Raw genomic sequence first — 26,718 nt, 5'->3', positions numbered from 1 at the left:
CACTGAATATTGGCTAGGAGAGAGGCACTGTGCTCTGGGCTTTTATAGATTTTATCTCATTTAGTGCTTACAACAAAAATTCTGAAGAGTTGGTGACCTCCTTATTTTACGGATGATAAAATTGAGGCTCAGGGGCTTATGTGATCCATCTAAGGTCACATAGACAGTAAGTATCAGAGCAGGGTTTCAAACCCAAGTTGGGCTGACCCCCAAGAGCATCAGTCAACCACTGCATATACTATTGGAGGCAGGTTTTCTCTGCCATGACAGGAAATGATTCAGTGAGGGGCAGAAAGAAATTCATGACCCATATGGTGGTGGTGGTACAGGAACTGCAGTAACTCATTTTCTGGGCTCACTGTAGTTCTGGCCATTGCACGATTTGCCATCACAGAGCCCTAAATAGAATGTGAGAGTTTTAGCTCTATTCCCTCTTTAGCTCTGGGTCCTGCATTCCTTAGTGTTATTCAGCCAAGCAGAACCAACATGAGATGTATATCTTCATATTAGCCTTGTGTACTTACTGGGATCTTATGATTTGGAGGGGCATGAGATATCCTCAGCAGTCAGCCATTTTACAGATTGGAAAACTGAGTTTAAAACTGTTACTTTCCAGGATTACATGGCTAATTAGTTACAGTTAAAATTTGAAGGCCAGGTCTCTTTTAAGTCTATGCCTAATTTAATAATTTCCAATCTCATTATGGTACTACTTCCTCTCCTACTTGACCATGAGGCCTTGGAGACTTTGCTAGTGGGATGGGTAATCAAGTTTGTGTTCTCAATCTTGTCCCTTCTTAATTTATTTTTATTGTGGAATAATATATGCTACCTACATAAAATGCACAACCTTAAGTAGCTCAATGAATTCTTATAGTGTAACCACTATCATTGTAACCCCTGCCCAGCTCCGGATATAAAACGTTTCCAGTACCTTAGAAGGCTCATTTCTGCTCTCTTCCAGTCAATAACCACCCCCTCCAATCCTCAGGTTCACCATTATTCTGACTTCTGTCACTATAGATTAGTTTTGCCTGTTCCTAAATTTTGTGTAAAAGGAATGATAAGCATGTACTTTTAAAATCTGTTGTCTTTTACTCTACATTTCGAGAGTGAAATTGTGAGAGTCATCCATCCCATTGATGACTGGTGACAAAATTTATTCATCTATTTTTTGGTATGGACGTTTGGATATTTTCTGCTTTGGGGCTATTATGAACAAGGCTGCTGTAAACATCCTTGTGCATGTCTTCTGGTGGAAATATGTACTCATTTATCTTGAGAATTAGAAATACCAGATCATACAGTAGATATATATTTAGGTCTGGAAGATATTGCAAACAGTTTCCCAAAGTGGTTGTAATAATTTGCCCTCCCGCTGGCAACATAGGAGAGTTCCAGTTGTTCCACATTCTTACTAACCCTTGGCATTGACTGTCTTTTTGCTTCTAGCCACCCTGTTGGGTATGTAATGGTGTCTAATTATGGCTTTAATTTGCATTTCCCTGATGACTAATAGTTCTTGTCATTTGGATATCTTCTCTTTTTGAAATGTCTGTTCAAGTATTTTGCTCATTTTTAATTGGGTTGTTTTTCTCTTACTGATTTTCATGATTTCTTTATATATTCTAGAAATAGGTCTTTTGTCAGATATATGTGTTACAAATATCTTCCAGACTGTAGCTTTCCTTTTTATTCTCTGAGTGTTGCAGTTTAATGATTAGGAGTTCTTAATTTTTAATACAGTCTAATTTATCCATCTTTCTATTCTGGTGCTTTTTGTGTCTTATTTAAGAAATCTTTGCTTACTCCAAATCTCGTATCTTTAAACTCAGAAAGCTCAGAAGCCATTTAGAAGTTGTCTGTTTATTTGACACATTTGAAAAATGCTGATAATTAAGCTTTCTTCAAATATAAGAGAGAAAAGATGTGGAGGGGTTGGAAGGAAGGAAGCACAGTGGTGCTGAGGCAGGGAGAAACTTACAGAATGCCTGGTGGTTTTAGGAGGTGGAGAGGAGGGGAAGGGAGGCAGTAATCAAGGACTTATAATTGGGGTTGGCAGGGGGAATTTTTCTTGAGAGAAAATAACAGTTAACAACCATCAAACAAGTCTGATCTATATCAAGTCCATGCTTTTTTGTTAAAGACAGTATTTAACACCTCACTGAGCAATTATTACAATTTACTAGAACGGGAGTACCCAGTAGAACAATGTGCAAATGACAGGTGTGTGAACGATCTTATGCCTTTATTGGAACAAGGTAGACTCAAATAAGTAGAATTATCCAGTGCTTGTATTGGATGTTTCTAGTGCATCACTTCATCGTCTCCTAGTCACACCTATCTCAGTCTAGCCCCTGATGCTGTAGCCAATTCTGTTACTTCATGCAATTCTGATTAGCTTCACGCAGTTTGCGACCTGAGGACCTCACTTCTCATCAGTGCCTGGCTCCTTCCATCCTAGGCTTCTCTGCAGACACAAAAGCGGGCACCCCAAGAAACTACTTGGTAGTTAATGCATGCACAACCCATGGAGTTAACAATCTGTGGAGACAAACTTTGATGCACGGTGGCTGGGAGCTAATGGATAAATGCTTCCCATTTTCTTACTCTGGACAGGAAGTTCTATACTACACTTCATGTAGCTTCTCAGGCTTTCCACAGAATCCAGCAGACAGTCACCATAACACTAGCCTGCTCCATTCCCTGTCATCGCATTGGCTCCACTTCCTTCTTTGCTTCCCTTCACTTGGCAACCATTCCTGCTTCTTGGCTCCCAGTCACCATTAAAGCACTTGCACTCAAGTTTTTGTCTCAGACTCTGCTAGACAGTAGGCTAAGATGTCACTAAATAAGATTTCTGCTTGATTGATTTTTGTCTCTACAGATTTCAAGTGTGGGCCAATTTTACACTTTTATAACTTCAAAGAAAGACTCATACCTTTACTAGAAAAGGTATAATTATGTGAATTAAGTTCAACCAATCATTACATGGGAAATTTATTCAACAATCAACATGAGATTCTCTGTTAGCCATGGAGCTGAAAATATTTCTCCATAGACAGCTGTTGGAGGGGAACCAAGACCAGGATCAAAATTTATGTTGGTTCATGAGCTAGTCAAAGCATTGAACTTAGTTAAACCAATTCAACACATGAGAAATATACTAAACAGTTGACTGTCCTGGAAATGTGAACAAGTCATTGGCCCGCACAATCACTGTCTACTGCTGTTCTCTGCTGAAGGCCTTTTTTTTTTTCTTGTATGCCTGGCATCAGTCCTGGTGAGCCAAGGTGCTCAGTACATGTTGTGCTCAGTACATGTTGCTGAGGTGGTCAAGAGGGAACCTTTATAGGCACTGCCTGAGGCAGTAATGAACGTGTGCTGTGGACACAATCAGTGTGCTACACAGCAGGGTGGTTTTGTACAAAATGCCTCTGATTACAGGGAATATGGTGAGGAGTAGGCAGCATATCAATGGCAGTGTGGCATCTAAGGGGGCTGTATGGCTCCAAGACTGGCTTGTCTCCATGTCCAAAGAGCCAAACGATGAGAGCTGTCAACAGACGGCTGAGCTGAAATCCCCTATTCCTTGGACTGTTCAGTGCATTTCTCCTCCAAGAATTCTAGCCAACCATAACTGTGTGTATGATGAAGAAAGAAGACCCACCAGCACTTCTAGACCAATGGCTGTCCTGTAACACCTCAAAGTTCCTCCAATCCCAGAGGTTGACACCATCTAACTCCTTTGCATAAATTCACACTTTCCAAAGTTATTACCCTCCTAGCATTCTACACACTTTCAAAGGATACAAGGCAACTTAGAAAAGGGCAGGAAAGGTAGAGAGAGATGAGGAGGAGGGCAGTGATGGTGACATTTACATTGCATTTTGAAAGTCAGCTCTCTCTAGGATAGCCTACTGGTAAACTGTTTTATTAACATTCTGGCTGCTCTCACACGTTTCACACTCTGGTTGACATGGCAGTCTTCTCACTATAGTATGTGCTCTATTTTGGAATTTTCAGCATCAGCACAGTGCCTCATTCACTATAGGAACTCACTAAACATTTCTGGAAGACTTCTTAAGTCTTTGCTCAAATGCCACCTCCTCGATGAGCCTATCCAGAAACCCTACTGAAAGTTCTAACTCCTGTCCCCTAATCATAAGTCCCCTTGACCTGCCCTACTTTTTTTCTCTTTAGTATATAATACTCCTAGCATGCTATATAACTTATTATTTTATCATGTCTCTCTTCCCACTGTAATGTTCCAAGAAAAGCATTTTTGACTACTTTGTTTGCTAATTTCTGCCTATATCTAGAACAGAGCCTGGCAAATGATAGGCATTCCGTAAATGCTTATTGAATAAAGCACTTTCATCCCCAAATGGTAATTTCTGTTTCTAAAACCCATGCAGAACTAGCTTGTGTCTACCCCTGTGGTTCCAAATCCCTATTCATGGAAAGAGAATTTTAAATTCATCAGTTAAATATTGAGCTCTATGCCAGGCACTGTGCTAGGTGCTGGGGAAACAAACATGAAGAAGACAGGGTCCCTGCCTGCGAAGAGCTTTATGTTAGCCAGGGAGATGTTTGAAACACAGACTACTATACTACAACACAATAAGTGCAATGTTCAAGACAAACACAAGTCATTAAGGAAACACAGATGAGGGGTGTATGTGCCTCAAGGATCAGCTAAGCCTCTGGCAGAAATCAAAGCCCTGGTGAGTTGAGGCTTCAAGGCTGAGTGAGTGTATGTGAGTGTATGTAGATGGAGAGTGTATGTGAGGGGAAGTTGAGAGAGGCAGGGGGTCATGGTGGTGGTTGAAAAAAATGAACCTCAAAGTTTAAATGCCTATGTCCAAAAGGTGATGAAATTGCTTTATTGTTGTCATTTATTCATTTATTTATTCAGCAAATATATGTTGTGCTCCTGTCCCGTGCTAATCTGGGAATTCAGCAATAAACAAAACCAACAACATTTACTTCTGCCTTCATGGAGCTTGCATTCTAGTGAGAGGAGACATGATAAACAAAATTGACAAATTAATTATATATTAGAAAACAAGCACTACTGATGAAAATAGAGTAAGGAATGAGAATGAAGAACACTGAAGGAATGAATGAACTGCAACACATTGGGTTTGAATTACCAACTCTTTTAAGGTCATCTCCTAAAATCCTCTATTGAAAATCTTCCTGAAGATGGTGGTGGCCTGCCTGTGGTTTTACAGGCTTTGTTAAAGCAAGTTGGAAGAAGGAAAGAGGCCTTCATGTATTACAGTAATTATAACAGCAATTACACTTTCTATTGAATCCTGTGAAAGCCCTAAAGTAATTATCCAGCAAATAAACAAATGAAAAGACCCTCAGCAACAGGCATCAGGCAAAGATGCTGTGAGAAGGCCTTGTGCTGTGATGAGGAGTGCAGGCTCCCAGCATGACAACCCGGCTTTGGATCCCAGCTCTGCCACTTCCTGGCTCTGTGACCTTGGAGCTCCTTCATGTCACAAAGCCTCACCTTTCCCAACTGTGAAACAAAGATGATCCTAATGGTTCTTACTATATATGGGAATGTGAAGATTCCAAGGGATGATATAGAAAGCCACTTAAGTGCAGAGGCTGGCAAGCAGTAAACACTCAATATATGTTAGACAGTATTATTATAGCCAAATATGGACTTTTGACATGTAATTATTGAGGTCTTTCACCAATGACCCTAAGGAGCATGAACTCTTCTCTTAGACAAATTGGTTTTGCAACACAACATATGAGGAAACATTTGGATTAAGGGAGAGGAGAGGCAAATGTGGTTGGGCAGGGCCAGAGGTGCTTTTTGAGCACAGTCTAGGGTGGAATGAGACTAAAATATCTAAGAACAAGACTAATGAAGGAGGTGAGAAAGGGGAAGAAGAGTTGGATGATCATACAAAATATAGTGCATGTTGGGGAGACCTGTGGGATGTGAGGAGGGCACTTACAACTATGTCATATAAAGAATCATCTGGAGAAGGCCCATATTTAGTCAGGAGAAGAAGACCTGGAAATGAGGTCAGGCCAGACAGTTTTCTTCAAAGAACAAAAGTACTTTTCTGGCAAAGATCAGACATGCTCTGTTGGCTTATGGAGCACAGTAGTAATAGGAAAGTGGTTTGAAGTTACAGGGTTTCAGAAAAAAAAAAAAGAAAGATTAATCACGAAAATGGTTTCAATAAGGAGTGAGGGCTCCATCACTTGGGGAGTTCAAGGAAAGGCTTAAATACTGGAGAGGAGACGGTCACATCAAATAGGGAACGCTTAGTTGTCTCTAAAGTCCTTTTCAACCTTTCAATCTTGACTTAAAGCCTTAATTAAGAAGGTCAATATAACAGAAAGACCTGGGCAGCTCCAGGCTTGGAAATCGTTTGAGTAAAGTCAAAACTAATCAATAGAAAAGAGATGGGGTAAGCCTGCTGTTCAGGAGAAGTTGGCAGAAATGAAGCCAGGAGGTAATGATGATATAGTCCACAAAGATTATCTAAAATGTTGTCTCACTTTATCATCACCATAATCCTGGGAGGTCAATATTACCCTCATTGCCATTTCATAGATAAGCAAAGAGAGGCCTGGAAAGTTTAAGTCTTGCCCATGCATTTTGCTAATAAGGGCCATCCTGTAACTTGAGCCTAGTTGTCTAATTTTTAGTCCAGAATTCTTTCCAGTTCACTCTAAGGAATTTTCACATAGTATTGAGAGAGAGATAAAAAATGGAGACATGGTTGTTTAATAAGTTGTAATAACCTCCTTACTGATTTCCCTTACCCCCATTTTCTCCTTTCTTCTAGCTAGGCTGGACTCCAGAGGCACCATGATCTTCCTAAATTATGGCTCTTAAAACTCGGATGATTCTCCCGTGGTTCATATAATTAATTGACAATGCTTAGGTTGGTGCTCAAGGTCATCCATAGAATGACCTCTCCTCATTCTACAGCATTATTTCCCACTACTCCCTGTGTATACCTGGAGTGGCTCAAGTATCAGGCAATAGGGAATGGTGGGGAATTGGAGAGCACTTGCTCTATTGAAAAGGACAGACCTAGCTCATGTTGAGCCAATGGTGGTCTGTGGGAAGGGACACCCAGTGATACCAGCTCTACCAATTTTTTAGGAGAATCTGGAAGATAGTTTTTAATGTCAAATCTTGCTACTGTTTAAAGACCAGTAAGAAATTCAATTTTAAACAAAACTGTATAGGCCAAATAAAATCCACCTACGGATTTGGCTTGCAGGTGGCCAATTTTGCAACTTCTAGCCTAAAAAAAGTTAATTTTTAGATAGAACTGGTCCTCCTCATTTGCCCAACTTAAAAGCAAATGATGAAGCCCAAGTTACTAAATTTGCACCTTTGTCGTGGTGCTTATACTACTCATCCCTGGTAGACTAAGATTGCAAGGTAAGGTGTTTCCTAGCCTTTGGGTGTTACAAAGTGCTCCAATTCATACTAGGTTCTTAAACACTGTTTTTGAATTTTGACTAAGTAGAAAAGACCTGAAGAGATTTGGTTTTGCTTCAATATGAAGTTAGTAAAGATGGTTTCAGATTTCAAGCCTGAGTAATGACAATAACTGCCTGGAATAATTGTGTAGGAGGACCAAGCAGAAAAACAGAAGGTTCAAGGGAAGTTGAAGCATTCAGATGGAATTATGTTGTGCTCATTCAGAATTAAGGAGTTCAAGGTACTCTTGAGTTTATTTTACTTCTATGCCCAAGAAAGAATCTGAAGCTGGAACACCATCAGGAAGTCATTATAAAATTTTTGTGTTCAGATCTTCTATTCTATAACACAAATGAGAAGGGGGAATGAATGAGAAGCATGCAGTGTCCTGGCTCAACACTCTTGTGAAGAAACTTTGCTTTCTAATATCTGTTTAAAAAAAGAATGAAGATCGATTCACATTTCCTCCAAAGAAATCTCTTAGTTGAATTAATACAGATTGCTGCTGGCTTATTTTTCCATAGTACTGGCAAATAAATAGCTGCTTTTAACAATTTTTTATTTTTGGCCCAGTGTTGTCCCAAATGAAGCAATTGATATCATCAAAATTAGTGACCTTATGGAATAATTTGTCTAAGAGTTATTTTTATTTGAAGATTAGAAAGACTTGATGAATTTTTCTTTTATTCCTTCACAAAAATGGATGATGCTCTATGTAGGAAGATTACTTAGAAATTAAGTGAATTTCAGAAAAATGCCATATATTTTGTGATGGAGCTAATAGGTGATTCTCAATATAGCAGAACTGCTGTGTCTTTAACAGAGCTTAAATATCATTAATTGACTCAGTAGAACTTACAGTATTTTTAATATCAAAGTTTAGAGAAGAGGCAATAATAATAATAACAGCCATCTATTGAATGCCTACATGCTTTAGGTACATTCTTATTGCAGTTACAACACCCTGAAGAGTAGCATTATTGTACATACTTTATAGAGGGGAAAACTTCCCAAGGCTGCAAAATCAGTAACCATTAGGGCCAGGATTCCAGTCCAGGCTGGTCTGGCTCTAAATCGCTTTCCCTTTCAATGCTGCCCAAAGTGAGAGGTCTAAAGACTACACCCAATGCTCTGCCTCCTGATTCAGCCCTCCTTCTGTCTCTCTACAGCCCATGGCTGTATCATGGGCTCTGTTGCACCTCAAAGGGTTGGGGAAGGCTGAGGATGGACACATCTACATAAGCAGAAACTTACTGGTTTATTCTATGCAACTCACACCCTAACCAATGGCTGCAAAAGATGTGAATGATACTCTGGGTTTGATCAGAAATGGTCCTGTCATCTGTTAATAGAGATCGACCTGCAAATGAACAGAATTACCTAAGTGAATGGCAGCAACACATACAACAGGGTAAGTGCATGGGATGCCCAGTCAGCATGGAAGAACTGCAAGTGCCAAGGCATGGAAGTGGGACTGGAGAAGCAGCCTACCAGGCCATAATCTCTCCAACTGACCTAGAAAGAAGTAATCAGATTGAATACTGCCTTGTACCTGCCATGCCTTTTAAATCCCAGATCAAAGTTTCCCTGTTTCATGAAATCTTGACAAACTTCTCCTAAGACTGTGTTTTTAGGACCTATAAACTCCCTCTGGACTGCTATTTAACATATGTGAATCCTAGGACTTGAATTCTGAAGTCATTTATTTAAAGACTTCATTTGTCACCTGCACTAGAGATTGTTATGTGTCTCCCAATATCCACCTTCCTCTTCTGTTTATAATAGAATCCTGACTTTTAGCTGGGCATAGGACCACACAGGAAAAAGGTGATATTCTCAGCCTCTCTTGCATCCAGATGAGTCCATATGCTCATTTTCTGTCCAGTTGAATCTGAGAGAAAGTGATATGTGTAACTTCTGGAGTGTGCCCCTATAGGTAGGGGGGCTTATCTATCTCCTTCTTCCATCCTGCTGCCCTCATCCAACCTTTATTGGGCACCTACTAAATGTAGATGACCACGCTAAGGCAAGGCTGGTGCCATGATGGCAACAGTTAAGTACAATGACATAGTACCAGATTTTCTTTCTCCTAGCGTGGTATATGGTCAACTTTGGGAGTTTTAGCCCCTATGAAAATATTTTAGCAATAACATTGAGATGTTATTATGTATGTACAGGAGAAAGAAGATTCCAGGTAGAGGGCACAGCAAAGGCAAGTTCCAAGGGATGTTTGGTACAGGCAGGAAGCGGGGGTTAGAGCAGAGGGAAAGGGAGAGAGGTGCAGAGGAGATGAGGTCAGCAGGACAGCTGGGGCAAGGTCTGATGGGCCTTGAGGGCCACAGCAAGGACTTAGGCTTTCTTCTGAGTATGATGGGAGCCACTGAATCTCTAAATTCTGGTGGGGTCAGGGAGGGGTTCTACACTTGCTTTTCCATTCAGGCTGCTTCCCTTTCCATTAACTGAGTCAACAACAAACAGCAATTTCCTGGAGGCTTAATTCCACAACATCCCCTTGTGGCTGCAGTGAGGATACTTCCTGTTTATCCAGGCCCCTCATTTCCTGCTATCTCCTGTCTAGGGAACCCTTACCTAGAGAGGTTTGGAAGAGACAAGAAAAGAGGTTTGGAAGAGACACAGCCTGAGAAGAGCTGCAGCATCTCTGCTCCCTGGCAGGGCCTGTAATTCCTCACTCCCAAGCTGAGTCAGTCCCTTCCGCTGTAGGGTTCTGTCACCTCTGAGTGTCCCTGAGGTGAGGGCACTGCTGCCCCTGTACAAAGATGAGTTGAAAACTGCACGGGAAGAGTTTGAAATAATGAGAGGCAAGTAAGGTAGAGTTCCCTGGAAAGAAAACTTAGAACTCCATGTACAAAGTCTACTACTACTGAGGATGATGATGATGATAACGAATGACATTACTCGTGTGTGTTCTGTCTGCCAGTCACTATGTCAAGTGTTTTACATACTCTAATGCATTTAGCTGTCACCATTAACCTATGAGGTAAGCACTATTATTTTCATCATTTTGTAGTTGAGAAAACTGGGGCACAGAGCAATAAGGTTCTTTGCTCAAGGTTACACCATCAAGTGGCCTAGAGGTCAAGTAGAGAGTTCTATCCAGGATGTCCCACTCTGGAGACTAGACTTCCTTCCTTCTCACATGCCCTACATCAGCAAAGGAGGCCTCTTTAGAGGTCATAATAGCATCATCCTTTTTGGGGAAAAAGGAACTGAGGAGAATAAAGGCCAGCCCTACATAGGCTTTTGTATCCAATGGGATTATACATCTCTATATCTGCAGAGCCTAATCTGAGGCCATGACCATAGAAGGTATTCAATATATATTTGCTGAATGAATGAATAAAAGTACTTTTTATAGTGCCTGACAAATAGTCAGTGCTCAATACGTTGTTGCTATTATTAAGTTTGCTCATTGGTTATGTGTCCTGTTTTAGGAAAGGTAGCCTGAGATTTTCTTAGTCGATACCCAAAGGCACAGTAAAGTCATAGAAGATGAAATCAATTCTATTCGATGCACTGATAATGCAGGCTATAATAATACACCAAGAGATCTTGTGCTGTGTTGTGAAAGAATCCGAGTCCAAGTTTTCCCATTATGAGTTGTGTGGCTTTGTTTACCTTGGAGGTTTCCTGTGAAAAAGCTGAGTTTTGTATAACTTGGAAAGCTCTGTTCAGACGTAAAATATTATTAATATTGCTTTCACTGCCTCTGCCCTACAATTCTTCACAGATTATCCCTCACGGAGTCAATGGAAAATGCTTGGTGACACAGGAAGGAGGTGGAGGAGCTGTCAAATCAGTTGTATGAAGCTCTTGGGAAACCCTTGCATTTTCCAGCAAACTTTTCTTTTTCCCAAACTGGATGGCATAATTAGATTTTGAAACAGATTCTAAAACAAAATCCAAAATAGATGCTATGCCTACAATTGCCACATTAGATTTATTGAGAAAAGCTAAGATGATCTCAACTACTGATTTATGTACAAATAGTATACCACCACTTCTGATAAGAAATAAGACAAAAACAGTGTTTTAAGCATCAGATGAAATATGAGTTCATTGTCTTATCTTCCTGGCTTTACACCCCAATAATTGATTAATGCCTTATTAATTCATCCTTAGAGAGATTTCGGTAGTGGAAAGAGCAGTTCAAGTCCCACTTCTGCCAATTAATAGCCGTGTAATCTTGTGTAAAAATTTAACTTCTCTGAATATCAGGAATCTGTTTATAATGGGGCAACTACATAGATGCCTTGGGCTATTATGGGGATTATATGAAGTACCTGTTATGTGCCTTGTAGTTAGAAGAATTTAATGATTGGAAACAGTAGTTGGATATTTTAAAATTGCCCATCTTGATAACATATAATATTGATCCACGGAGATGAATATCTCTGGAGCTTACATTTGTCACCATGTGGGATGGTTTAATGCTCAGCTTACTAAACAGCCCCCTGAGGTTAAATGTTTGGGGCACAGCACGAACAATGCTCACATATTTCTATAGAACTACCAGAGATAGGGAAAGAAAATCTTACAATTAAATAGCAAACTACCCTATTGTTGGAGCAAATAAAACGTTATTGAAGATGTTGTTTTAGGAAATGAAAGTTAGTAAATAGTCCAATCTAACAAAAGCATAGGCATGTTAAAGTCATCTTCCTGGAAGCTACAGGGTCAAGACCTTTCTGAAACATTAAAAAAAAATGTGTAGTTCAGAGCTGATATATTAGATTCCGGAAAGAATAACTGTTGTAGTACTAGACTGTAAGGATGTGAACACTGCTGTGGTATATAACAATAAAAAGAGAAGATAATGAATTTCTTAGTCCCCTTCACACCCAGGGGAGTTTCCTTTAGCAATTGTTTAGGTTTCTATTCAACTTGCTTGCCAAGAATCTTCTTTGGGCTCTTAATCCCTTGATGTAGTTAAGAGCATGCAATTTCCATTAGCTAGTTAGATGTGCCATTGTAGAATAGGTAGAGGATCCAGAAAGAAACCTTCTATGTTAATGGAAGGTAAAAAAAAAAAAAAAGAAATATATAGTAAATATGCATATTATACATACATTTGCACATGTGTATAATATCTGTATATACACATATATGTACACACACGTATGTTTTACCCAGGTATACTTACCCAAAAGGTGACTATGAAAGTATACATATCAAATCTTTTCTAGGGAAGGTCTAACTTGGTAGACATTTTATTCTCAAATACTTTGAAGATTAACTCTCTATTCTAGCTAGAGTGGAAAGGGTATAACTTTGTACCTGCTTAAAACTTCTAGTTGAAATTACCTCTCCATGTGTTTTTAAAATCCTGTTTTAGAATCAGTTTAGTTTTAGCATTGGGAAAGAATACAGACCCTTTACATAAATAAATTTGTCCCTTTACATAAAGAAATTCTAGTCCAGGTATGAGTTGGAAAGTTTATGATCACCTTGGAAATCTGGGCTATTCACTGCAAAGTTGCAACGCCTATTAAGCCCATTAAGCTTACCTCCTAAACACATAAAGTGATAATAAAGCTTTCAGGTATCATTTTATTTCTTACATGTCAATTCTAAGCTTTATCAGAAAATACTAAAACAAACCTATATAAATTACTGATAGTTGGACTCAAACAGAATCACTAAGAATGCAAATAGTACTCTGAATTTTACATTAAAATCTGTTTCTTTAGGAAAACAATTTTTCATTAAAATTGCTGTTTTGTTTTAATCTATCTGACATTTAGGTTAGAGGTAGCAACTGCCAATGTCTGTTACTTCCCAACAGTTAAAAGTTTCTTTAAACAGATAAACAAGATTTTAGTTGATTTCCCCACTTAACAATGTTATTAGTTGAACACAGTCTACCTTGTCTTTACCAATGTGATAGCTGGCTGAGAAATCTGCCTCTGAACCTTCTCAGGGAGTATCACTTTCATAAAATCATTTCTTCCCTCTCTCTGAAAGATGTTTGCTACTTTCTTCAGAGGCAAGAAAATGTTTAGTATTGTACATTTAAGAATGTTAAGTTCTTAAATAATTGCTTTAGGGATGATTAATTTTAACTTTCAGTTTTGCATTAATTCATTTATTTCCAAAATGGCCTCAATTCTAGCCCATGTTATTACCAGAGAAATAGCAACATTTGTTTTGCTGGAGAGTTAGAATCTGTTATACACATGCCATCTCTCTTGCTACCTCACACACACACACTGCCTTTTGTTTTTCATAAACCAAAGGTGGTCTAGAGATGTATGACAAAATATTATGTTTAATGTTACAGTCATTGAATAGGGAATGAGCATTTTGGTAGACTTCACGTTTTGGTTACTGAACGTTCATTACCATGAATACCTCTAGAGGGTTTACCATTTCTGAGGATTAAATCATATACAACTCAAACACTTCTAAGTTACTGAGTGAACACAATGATTTTTGAAAATTCTTAAAGAGCTTTAGAGCTCTGCAGAGCCATAGGTCATGGTTGGTTGTGCCCAGATCCTTACCCTAGTGCTCACAAAAAAACTTAAGAAATGGGCAGGAAGCTCAACCAGCTTTCTTGACCAACACCCACCTAAGTTTCTCTTCCAAAACAATTCCTGAACAAGTGACACATACTCACTTGTGTCACTTGTTTGACCTCAAAGCAGAGTACAAAGTGCATCATACGAACTCAGCCTCATCCTTCTCCTCCTACCGCTCTCACCATACAAAACAAGTAATTTGAAATGTCCAGTGGTTTGTATGACAGAGAGATTTCATTGTACTCAGTGGCCATGATGTGGTCTTTTTCATAACTCACACAACAGCATGAAACAAATAGACTCTGACTCAGTCACATATACTATTGTGTAAAAAGAAAAATAAAATTCACAAAGCAGTAGGGGATTTTTCTCAGCATGATTATTTTGTGTCCAGAAAGGTTAAGAGATTGTCTCAGGTCACATGGATTGGGAGGATGTTGAGAAATTCTCAAAAGCAGAGGACAGAAAGTAGGATTTATGAGTGACCTTAAAAAGGCCTTGACCTTTCAGAAGAGAAAAGAGCTGTCCGGTAGCAACCCTAATATTCCAAGCATATGAAGAATTACTGTGCTGAAAACAAACTTCTCCTTGTATTTACCCCTACCCTAAGAGCTATTGGGCCTAAAACGTAGGATGAGGGAATTAGGTTAAGTACAATTTTCTGAAAAGGAGTCTCCTTAAAAAAAATAAATTATATCTTGAGACAGTGACCATCTCAATGGGTACCTAAATGAATGAATGATTCAAACAGGTTCAATGGTGCTGATAGGGGGACTAGGTAGGAGCACATCAGATAAGATGGCTAACTAAGATGGCCTCTCTTTCTACCTACTATTCACTCTACATGGAATGATTTTCTCTCAGCTCTGTACATGGCTCTCTAACTTTCTTTAGCTCTATGAATTACATTGAAACAATGACATTTAATAAACTGTCACTTCTCCACAGATGCTTCCAATGACAATCTTTTCAAAAGTGCACATTCCTCCCCCATCAATACTCTATCCCTTACTCTGCTTCATTTTTCTTCATATCCCTCATCACTAGCTGAAATTACAATGTATATTTACTTGTTTACTAGTTCATTGTCTGCATCCCATATTAGAATATATGCTCCATGAGGGCAGGGACGTCTATCTTATCGAACTCCTAGGCCTAGAGCATTGCCTGGTAGGTAATAAGTGCTCTACACATATTTTTGAACGAATGAACAAATCTCTTGAGCGCCAAGGGTCTTTGAAGCTTCTGTATTTCTTATAAGATTTGTCATGTTTCCTGCCTGCCTTAATGAGCAGAAGGGAGCTTTGTGAATTCCTTGTGTCCTACATGGATGCCCATGGAGACAAGGCTGGATCCCTGGTACATGAATCAGAAGCTCTCCAACCTAGAGAAGAGGAACTACCCTTTCTTCTGTGCAGGAAGCCACCATTGCAGAGAAGGGGTAGCTCCAGGTTTGGATGCCCCCTGGCAGAGTGAGGGTGCTCTGTTCCAGGCAGGCTCTACAGCTCTGAGAAGGCCTCCCACAGTGGCCAGCAGTAAAGAAGAGCATTTGCTGTTGGCTCAGAATCAGGTGAAGGAACTGCAGGTGTGGAGAACTGAAGTGTTGGGTGAGCCTCAACATTTCTGACAGCTCAGAGATATTGCTTTTAAAACTGCATACATCAAGTCTTAGCTGGGGAGATAAGGATCCAAGTGCTTAAGCAGAGCTTACTCTAGACAGTTCTTGGCTGACCTCACCTGTACCTACTTGTGCCTAAAAGAGACAAGACACTGGCTTTATATGACTACCTATGGCTGGGCTCCATTCAGACCAGCCAGATAAAAGTTCTGGGTGTAGGGCCTGGGCACATTAATATTTTTAAAAGCTCTCCAGGGGATACCAACATGCAATCAGTTTAAGAACCACTGGACTAAAGTGAAATGTAAATTTCATTACCAATCTCTTCGATCTCTTTCATTTTCCCAAGAGTTTGGTTCTTTGTGGAGTGGGAAGACTATTTTCAGAAATATGAGAATATCAGAGAAAATCAACCCGGCACATTCACACACACAGAAATTCTGCAGTTCCCTCTAGCATTTTCTATTGAGGGCTCCCAACTTCTAGATCTTTCTGAGAACTCTCATGCTGCAGAACAGACAGCTAAGTTCACAGCACCACCAATGGAATTTCCAGAGACAGCCAAATATGGCGGAATTCCATTTGTCTGATTTCCTCCTCTTTTTAGTACTATTGCTTGAGCAGCTTTGATGAAATTTAGGAAACTGGAGTCAGAGGGGCCCCTAATGCAATCAGCTGAGAGCCACCATGGAGGACGAGGCTTTCTATGATACTATGGGAAACTGGATTTGTGGATGCTTCTACCTATTTCAAATAAACCCCTGTACCTATGAAGGAGGCCTGCTGATTGCATCCCCCTAGTATGGCTGCTTGTCCATGGGGGCTACATGTAGAAAGTAGGGATGCCTATTAAACAAACAAACAAGCCCGAGATTAAGCAAGATGGATGTAAGCAGGTGAGACAAACCCTTTCCATGTGCCTCCCTTTTCTCTAACAATAAACCTTAAAGACATTGAAGAAGGAACTCTTGGCTCCACCAGTTATTAGTAATGAACGAAGAAGACGGATACCTTTGGGGAAGCTTTGTTTGGTGCCTAGAATTTTACATTTGAACCTTTCTTTGTGATAAGACTAATGGTCAGTTTTGAACAAGGAGCACAGGTTTTCTTAACACATAACATTTGGCCTACCTTAATTTGTTCATTTTCCCCCTTTTTAATAAGCACAAAGTAGATCTTTGCTTTTTAATAATGTTACTGCCTAACATTAGATGATTAAATATCAAAAATGGAAAGCCATGTTTTCTAGGTGGCTAGAGTGTGTATATTGGGAGTGGGGTGGGAGGGAAAACATTTTCTGTGTGCTAGACTGTCATTGTAAACTCAGCTGGATTTACGACATTCCAATAAACTGGTAAAGGTAACCTATCACTTTCAGAGAGTGCCTACAAAGATGACAATGACGATGATAGCGATAGCCAACATTTATTGAGTGCTAAATATGACTCAGGCACTGTGTTAATTATTCTACATGTATAATTCTCTTGTCCCTAAGCTAATAAGGTAAAAATCACTACTATTCTCACATTATATGAGAAGACTAAGGCACATAAAGATTAGATACTCTAAAAAAGAAAAAAAGCCCATCATGATTCAGAGTTATTGGCAGTAAGGACATGTAGCACTTATTTTTGCTGAGAGTCTTCCTCGAAAAACCCCATAAATTTATGAAGAACAGCATCAGCTGTTCACCATCTAGCCCTGACTCACCTCCTTTCCCATTTCCCTCTAATCTCTCATAGAGAACCTACTGCAGTCAAAAGGATCGACTCACTAGACTGCAAAATGCTGTGCCTTCTCTCTTTCTGTATAAAATCTACTCATCTTTAAATACCATTTTTTCCATAAAACCACTCCACCCACTCACATACAAACAGCTGTAACAACTCTGTGTCCTCTTAATTCTACAAAATATTATTTGTCTTTAAGAAACCTTAGGCAATTGGTTATTTTTATATCTATATCATAGACACATATGCCATACAAGCATATTTTAAACTTTTTCCTATACAAGCACAATGCCTGGCATGTTGCAGATCTCCAATAAGTATTTTCTCACTATCTTTTCTGAAACCAAAAAAGTTGAGAATATCTTATGACATTCTGAGGGCAAGTGTGTAAACAACGGATAACTGTTGAGGACAGAAGGGTCCTGTGAAGTTTTATTCTCCATAGATGGAATTATGTTCCAGTGGTTACTGGAAGATGTCTCTTTATCTGGTTACCCACACTGGACTTGAAGTTGGCTTTAAACTGGAGGGGTCTGATGACTGCTCTCCCTTCTCAAATGCTATGGAAGTATGGCTGGCAGGACTGTGGGTCACTGCAGGCATGTTTCCATTCTCAATGCAATCACAGGCAGTGCCAAACCTTTATATCCTTATTTTCTGAACCTTCATATGACAGGTGGTGGACACTTCCATGGCACTGGCACAAAAATTGGTAAATACAGGGCTACATGTTTAAAATATGCAAGAACAAGAAGCCAGATTATCAAATCTATTTCAAAAGATTGTTAAAGCTGCAATCTTGAATGACATAGCCATGTGTTATGCCAAGAACACATAAATCCTCACCTGTAAAGCACCAGGGTGTCACCTGCACACCCAACAATAAAGAATTCAGGGTTTTTCTTTAAGTTAAGACTAAAGCAAGGATGGTAAATGATTATGCCATGTAATTCCCCTTTTATTCCTCCCACCACACCATGAACAACTGACCTTCTGTGTGTGTGAACTGCTTAAATAAGAAGCTTCAGCTAGATCTTCTATTAAATATGAGAGAAAAAATAAACATTTCCACTTTACAAGCCTGGAATCTTTTCATAATATAAAGCCAAATGGAAAATAAAAGAGAATGAATATCATCAGAGGACAATTACATATGACAAGTCAACAACTGCTGCCGGCAATCAGTGAGGACCAGCATGTATACTAAGCCTTAAGATGCAAAATATTTATGCCTAAACTTTCTTTATGAACAACTGTTCAAGGAAAATGATTTGCTTTCTTTGCCTGACAAAGAAAATTTAGGCAGCTGCTCTCCAACTTTGATTTCCAGAAAGCTGGGGACTGAAACTGCCATTTGTAGAAAAGCTATTGTTTAATTTGAAGACCACATCACAGGATATTTAAGTGACATGCCAGAAAGGGTTATTGCCCCACTGTCAGGCTGGCCTGGATGCTGGGTTTATTATGTGTGCTTTCTTCATGTAATCATTGATTCAAAATCCCTCTTGACATTGAGGGCTGGAAAATTCTCCTTATTGACAAAGATACGATATGGGAATATGAAAATGTGTCTACTCGGAAAGGACTGACCAGGGATCACCTAATAAAAAAGACAAGAAGAAACATATAATGGCAGACCTTTTCACATTTAAAAATAATATGCTGGTCCCTCTTCCAACTTATTTTACTTAATGTAGCCATGCACTTACCACAAGCATTTCTAGCGCAGACTGTGAGCTGAAAACTATTAACCAAAGTCTTATTTCCTCATGCTAAAAAAGCTCTGAAGCAGCGTCAGTAACAGCAACAATGAAAAATAAGATTGCAGGTGCATACCTTAACCTCCTGATTGGTAAAGACCTCGACATCCACCACACAGGCAACCAGAGTGGAAACATCACAGTCCATGCTAGGGGCTGGCATTCCCCCTTCTGAATTTTTAATAAAGAGTTAGGCAACCTCAGAGTTGGGAGTGAAGGGAAGAGCCTCCAGATGGATATTGCTGTGGCCAGGCCCCGGTGCTGCCTTCCTCTGGGGACGGCTGGAGGCTCGGGCTCCTGGAGCCCGCTCCCACTGCACGCAGCCCTCCGCGTCTGAGGCAGCACAGCAGAGTAACGAACGGCCCGGCTTGCTCATGGCAATGACATCACCACAAAGACTGACACAAGCTGAAGCTATTTTTTTTTCTCCAAGCCTTTTATCTCTAGGCAGTGCAGTGGAGCAAATTGAACATGATTATGTGCTAAATCTGAACTCAGACTAAATCAATTCAGGCAGCGTTAGCTAGGAACTGAGTCATAGCTGTTGTTGCAGCCGAGTGCTTATGTTTGCAAAAAGCAGGAGGGTGGGGGGAATCTGACACCAGAGTTTCTTCTTTGAGGTGGGGGAGGTGTAATTCTGCAGATGAGCCTCCTGAGGTTAAGGTTTGACAATTCTCTGCCTTCGAGATGAGCAGGAAGTTGAGGCATTTTGCAAATTGCCTGGCTTCTGTTAATTGCTCTGTGCCACTCGGAGCAGCCACACATGTTCTGGGCATCCTAATGCATCCCAGGCATGGGCTGAATAGAAATCCGTTCTTGGAGTGACTAAAGAGCTGGTCGTCTGTCATTTAGGGAGCATGGTAAGAGGAGATAATTAGAGGTTTGTGGAAATTCTATTTGAAGACCGTAAGTGCAGACCAGTAACGCTAAAAGCACCCTTCCAAGCTCGGGATTTCAGGCTGTCTCCAAGGTCATTCAAACCAAAAGCAGTTCATGGAAGGGAGTTACAGCAAATGTTTCACACGGGGACAGATGGCGGGGTCTAATGGGCAAACTCACTGATGTGGCTCAGAACTTGTCAGATCCTCGGGGCTTGACTTCACCTGAGACTTTGAACACATCCCTTTGCTTTCTCAGGCTCTTTTCCTGATTATAAATCCCTGATGGGCAAGGCCACACATAATTTATCTTTATATCTTGAGCGTTTCACAGACTGCCTGGTACACGAAGATGATACTTGTTTAATAAATCAATGAATCAAACAGGAATAGCCTCCTTTCACACGAGTGACCAAAGAAAAAATCTCCGATTGTTTTTTATTTTATCATTAGTTATACAAGTCCCAATAGATCTCATTAACATGGTAGCAGGATCTATCCTTACGAGTTCAGCTGGATACAATGTCAAGTATCCTTAAGAGTTCAGAGTTCAGATTTTTTTTTTTTTTTTTTTTTGAGATAGAGTCTCATTCTGTCACCAGGCTGGAGTGCAGTGGCGCGATCTCAGCTCACTGCAACCATCACCTCCTGGGTTCAAATGATTCTCCTGCCTCAGCGTCCCTAGTAGCTGGGACACTCAACTCCTTAAGAGTTCAGTGGCCACTGGAACACCCTGATTTATAACAGATTGGTAGTTTTCTAACATATGACCGGACAAAAGCCTCCCAATTTTACATGCAGATGAGAAAGGTGACATTTCAGACTGAGAGTAGAAGCTTTCTCATTTGTCCTCATTGGTCTATACTTGAGTCCAATGTTCCCCTTCAACAAGGAATTTTCTATGCTAAAGGTAATCAGGCCACAAATACAGATATTTAGACTGATGAAACTGTGTGTGTGTGTGTGTGTTTTGTGTGTGTGTGTGTGTGTCTTTGTGTATTTGTTCATATGGCGTTTATTTTGCTGTCCAGGACAGTGTGGGAAATATTAAATCATATATGCATATAATCCAACTAATATCGAGTAATGACTATGCAAAGCTCTGCATCTGATACTCTCAAGGATAAAAAGATGGAAAAGCAAATGTCACTATCATCAATGGGCTTAAAATCCAGGGGAGGAGATAAGACATGCAGACTAACATTTCACAAGGCAGGGATGGTGATGGCTGAAGAGGTATAGGAAGTGTTCAGTGGGAGCACTGGAGAAAGAGCAATGAATGCTGAATGCTGGATCCCATGTTAGGATGGCAGGTGAGCATCAAAGAGGGGAAGGAAATTTCTGCTCTGACCTTGAAACATGGGAAAGACACTGGCAGACAGAGAAGAAGTGAGAGGAGTCCTTCAGCTAGGGAAAAACAGATTAGAAATGTCCAAAGGAAAGAATAAGGCATTGGGATGCAAAACTCGCTCAGGGTTAAATCTGGCTGGGGCCTGAAGTATACAAGGCAGTCAGAGCCAGATGATGCAAAACCTGGCCAGTATGAAGTACCAGGCAGCTTTTGAAAAGGTAAATGGGATACCTACCTGTACAAATGTAGCTAAAATGTAAAGTAATACAAAGGCAAATATGATTTTGAATATAATTGGCATCTGTTCAAGAGGCAAAACAAATAAATGAATATTTTTCATATGCCATGGCATATCCTAAAATTATTTTTTACATTTCACAGCATACTGGTAAATGCTTAACAATCAGCTCTCTGAAAAGAAACATTTCGATTTTTAGCATTCGTCAATTTCTATGGCGTAACTATGCTCATCATGGCTGATTTCAAGCAGTCAGTGTGAAGTCAAACTGAATACAAAGTTCGGAAGACATGCGTGTAATCTGCTCACACGGGTTGTTCCAGCACATAACTGTTTCATACTCATGAAAACGTTCAGTGACAGTTCATCCACAGAGGCAAAGTCCACGTGTGCCCAGAGCCCATCAAGAAACAACAGCAAAGTAGAAGCAACACATTCTAATCATTGCTCTGTTTACATAAGGGGCTCTATGAATTATTTCACACTTTATGTTTAGGAAAGAGCTGTAAGAGATACACGTTGCTGTGATGTGCCCTGGCCAGAGGACATTATCCAGGAAGCAAAGCCCTACTTGAAGTTGTAAAATAGGCAGTTTTTTTTCTCATGTATCCTCAGCTTTCCCTTTCTAATTTGATTCTCCCTGCAGATTCCTTCCTGCTATCCAAGCACCCACTAACTTTATGCTTTCCTCTTTTACAATATCTTTTCAAGGACAGCTGTCAACTCATCTGTATAACCATTAAATGACTGATAACTCATAGTATTACCCCTCCCAGAGGAATCCATATTTTAATAGGAGATAGAGTCTTAATTTGGGTAAACAGTGTTTTTAGGGCAGAGTTCTAGGCATCAAGAGCAGATGATTTCTGGGGCAAAGGAACTTTCCAGTAACTCTGAACTAAAATCAGTGGGTTTTAAACACCCAAATTACTGGGTTTTTAGTAGTCAATTGTCTATACAATATGGTCATTTTCCTATTGGCTAGAGAGCCCAGGGGGCTCCCCTGTTATGATAGTGTCCTGTTTCTCTAGAGAGATTTTTTTTTTTTTGAGATAGAGTCTCATTCTGTCACCAGGCTGGAGTGCAGTGGCGTGATCTCAGCTCACTGCAACCATCACCTACTGGGTTCAAATGATTCTCCTGCCTCAGCCTCCCTAGTAGCTGGGACTACCGGCACAGGCCACCACGCTCAGCTAATTTTTGGATTTTTAGAAGAGATGGGGTTTCACCATGTTGGCTAGGATGGTCTCGATCTCTTGACCTCATAATCCGCCTGCCCTGGCCTCCCAAAATGCTGGGATTACAGGCATGAACCACTGTGCCTGGCCGAGAATGTGTTTTTTATAGCTAGGGGCTGACTTGCAACCTTGGAAGTGTCTGGAATATAGATGTACTTTGGCCAGTGGCTACAAGGCCTTGTAAACACTAGACTCAGATTATTCTCCCACCTCATCTCATATCATTCTCACGTTTCTTCACCCTTCTTGTTCCAACTCCATTGGCCTTATTGGTGGAAAGAAAGAAAGAAAGAAAGAAAGAAAGAAAGAAAGAAAGAAAGAAAGAGAGAGAGAGAGAGAGAGAGAGAGAGAGAAAGAAAGAAAGAAAGAAAGAAGGGAGAGAGGGAGAGAGGGAGGGAGGGAAAGAAAGAAAGAAAGAAAGAAAGAAAGAAAGAAAGAAAGAAAGAAAGAAAGAAAGAAAGAAAGAGAGAAAGAGAGAAGGAGAGAAAGAGAGAAAGAAGGAAAGAAAGAAAGAGAGAGAAAGAGAAAGAAAGAAAGAAAGAAAGAAGAAAGGAAAGAAGGAAAGAAAGAAAGAAGAGAAAGAGAAAGAAAGGAAGAAGGAAGGAAGAAGGAAGGAAGGAAAGAAGGAAGGAAAGAAGGAAAGAAAGAAAGGAGAAAGAAGAAAGAAAGAAAGAGAAAGAAAGAAAAGAAAGAAAGAAAGAAAGAAAGAAAGAAAGAAAGAAAGAAAGAAAGAAAGAAAGAAAGAAAGAAAGAAAGAAAGAAAGAAAGAAAGGAAAGAAAGAAAGAAAGTCCAAGTTCATTTCCATCTCAGGCCCTTTGCACTTGCTATTCCCTCTCTCTGAAAATATTCAGATCTTTTCAAGGCTTGCTCCTTCTTATCATCTAGATCTCCACTCAGATCACATCTCTTTGGAAAAGTATTCCCCAATCAGCTAAAATTTAAAAAATGTGTGCACATGTATACACACACACAGAGTCAATCACTATCCTGGCATCTTTATTTTAGCTTTCTTCACTGCACTTTTCACTACCTGAAATTATTCTGTTCATCTATTTCTTTATGTGTCTACTGCTTGTCCCCACAACTAGAATTTAATCTCCATAAAAGCAGAGATTTTTGCCTATTCTGTTCCCTGCTGTATTCCCAGGGGCTACAAGGATGCCTGAGATGTAGGAGGTACTCTAATAAATGTCTGAAGGATGAATGGATAAATACACAAATGAATCTAAAAAGGCAAGTAGAGAGGCTCAAACCAATAGAGGCGCCTCCTAGAGCTAGGAGTTGCAGGGAGGTCTTTGCAGGGGGATACAAGGGCATGGTGAGTTTGGCAATAACCTCTCATCTCTGAGAGCTGAGTCCTGGCACAGCTCTGTTCAGGAGTGTCCTTTCCAGCTGAAGTGGCCAGGAAACCTTGGGATTCATCCAAATCACTGCTCTTGCAATGACTGATCACACTGAGGAAAGGATGCACTATGCACAGACCCCTTGGACAGAGGCCATTGCCCTCCCTTCAGTCCAGGCAATTCTCTAAAAGGATAGACAGCTGAGCTCATACACTCACCTCCACCTCGGCCGGAGGAGATGCACACCTTCCAGTCCCAGGGGAAGCTGTGGTAGCAGCAGCCAAACGTGTTTTGCTAATGAGCACAGAAGTTCCCATTACAGCTATGGGTTGTCAAAGGCCCTGCTCCTTCTGTATACCCTTCTGGATCACCTGTTTTTTAAATGTTTATTATAGGGAATTTCAAATATATTCAGCAGAAGAGAGAATGTAATAATGAGCCTTCATGTATCCACCACCCAGGTGCAAGAATAATTAACATGGGGCCAATCTTGCTTCCTCTCCGCTAGTCACTCTCACAGTGTGGTCCCCAGACCGACAGCATCAACATCACTTGTGAGCTTATTAGAAAGGCAGATTCTTGGGCCCCACCCAAGACTGAATCAGACACTCTGGAGGGAAGACCAGTATCTGTATTTTAATGAGCCCTCCAGGTGATTCTGATGCAAGCTCAAGCCTCAAAACCACAGCTCCATGTCTTCACCCACTTCCATACTCACTCCAGATTATTTTGAAGCAGCTGCCTGGCATCATATCATTTCATTTATAAATATTTCAGTATATATCTCTAAAAGACAAAGGATTCCTCTTTTGAAATCACAACACATATCATCACACAATCCAAAAAGCAAGAATAATTCCTTAGGATCACCAAACGTCCTGCCAGGATTCAAATTTCTCCAGCTGTACTATGATGTCCTCTCACTTCCCATCCTTTCTCCCCCTCTCCTTAATCACATCCTGGTGTCTCTTCTCTTCCTTCTTTCCTCTTTAGGAGTTTGCTTATTTAAATTGGGATCCATACTACCGTGTCTCTCATGTCTCTTTTAATCTAGAGTTCTCCTCCATCTCTTTTTTTAATTCCTTGCAGTTTGTTGTTGGTAGTGATGAAGCCATGTTATTTGTCCTTTAGAATTTACATATAGTGAAATTTAGAAGTTCCACATAGTATAATTTAACAGATTTTTCTGTTGCCTGTAGGTTCTGTTGTTTAGATCCAGAGGCTTAAGGGATTCAGGTTTGGCGAGACTCCTTCCCAGATGGTGCTGTGTGTATGTCTATCAGTGGGTACATAGAGTCTGGCTGTCTCTCTTTTGTAGTATTAGTTCCTTCATGCTTAATGCCTAGGTGCGTTCATTTATTAGGAGTTGCACAATGATGATATTCCTCCTTCATTTATTCACGGAACACTTCCATTAAGAGGAACTACTTCTCATCTACTATTTAGTTACTTTGAGCCACAGTTTTTGTAACAAAGGCAAAAATAAATACTTGCTTCTTTTCCTTTATTAATTAAAAAATTTCTATGAGATATGGGGGGTCTTGCTATGTTGCCCAGGCTGGTCTCCAACTCCTGGCCTCAAGTGATCCTCCTGCCTCAGCCTCCAGAGTCACTGGGATTACAGGCTTGAGACACTGCACTCAGCTTAACTAGTGTTTTTTTGTTTTGTTTTGTTTTTGTTTTTGTTTTTGTTTTCATGATTTACTTCCCTATTACCCTGCAAAGATCACTGAGGGATTTTTTTTTTAATTTTTACTTTTAAAGCATTAGGAATTCATGGATTAAACATATGTGATGGTTAAACATATTAAACATATAAAACTACAATCCATTGTAGTTTAATTTTATTAATGCTCAAATTGCCCATCTTTGGCTAGTGGGAATCTAATCAGGTTGGCTCCTGGGTCCCTTGAAAAATCTTCAAAGGCCACTTACCTTCTGGTATGACAAGATGTTCCAGGCTCATCTTGCTCATTTCCTGCCTTAGATAAGGAGTCAGGCATTTCTCCAAGCAGCCCCAGTTCCATTTGGTAAATATTTCAACATATTTTAAGATCTCAATCTAGAAGTTTAGAGGAGCTCTTTGTACTGGGTTGGGTATTGTTTATAAGCCTTTTCAGTGGACAAAGCTAGACAATACGTAAACATTTTAAAGATAACAGAAGCTGTAAGTTCAGACTGATCATTCCATTTCAGATCCAGGACTACAGAGATTTTGTTGAAACACATCAGTCTTACACTTGTATCCCTTTCTTTCACACCAGATATCTTGGTTCTTACCAGCAACATAATCAGCTAGTTGCCTTATCCCATGCTGTAGGCACGACAGCCTTGGAATCACAATATTAATGCAACCAGAAAGAGTTTAAGATTTTTTTCTCATTCTTTTTGTCTTTAGAGTATATCCCACAAAGCATGTACAGATTATGTCTTACAGTCATTTAGAACAGCACATCTATTCCACCAACTAGATACTAAGTTAGTTCGTTTGTTTTTGATGCCTAATGATTGCTTTTCTCTTTAATTTTGTGTTATAATTATATAA

General features: G+C 40.0%; 1 protein-coding gene across 4 annotated transcripts in view; it reads right to left on the bottom strand.

Moving 5' to 3' along the window:
- RCAN2 (regulator of calcineurin 2) overlaps nt 1–26,718 on the bottom strand; it is a 257,618-nt gene that overhangs the window by 72,912 nt on the left and 157,988 nt on the right. Inside the window, exon 1 of one of the 4 annotated variants that reach the window (XM_005552817.4) lies at nt 19,201–19,459. The exons of the other annotated variants lie outside the window; for them this stretch is intronic. Within the exon in view, the coding sequence (XP_005552874.1) occupies nt 19,201–19,287 (87 nt within the window). The 5' untranslated portion in view covers nt 19,288–19,459. Of the gene's footprint in view, nt 1–19,200; nt 19,460–26,718 lie in introns of those variants that run through there. 4 annotated transcript variants of the gene reach the window in all.

The sequence above is a fragment of the Macaca fascicularis genome, chromosome 4 (genome assembly GCF_037993035.2).
Source record: "Macaca fascicularis isolate 582-1 chromosome 4, T2T-MFA8v1.1".
Classification (NCBI taxonomy): domain Eukaryota; kingdom Metazoa; phylum Chordata; class Mammalia; order Primates; family Cercopithecidae; genus Macaca; species Macaca fascicularis.
Note: the sequence above shows the minus strand (reverse complement) of the source record. Positions and strands in the feature narration are given on the sequence as shown.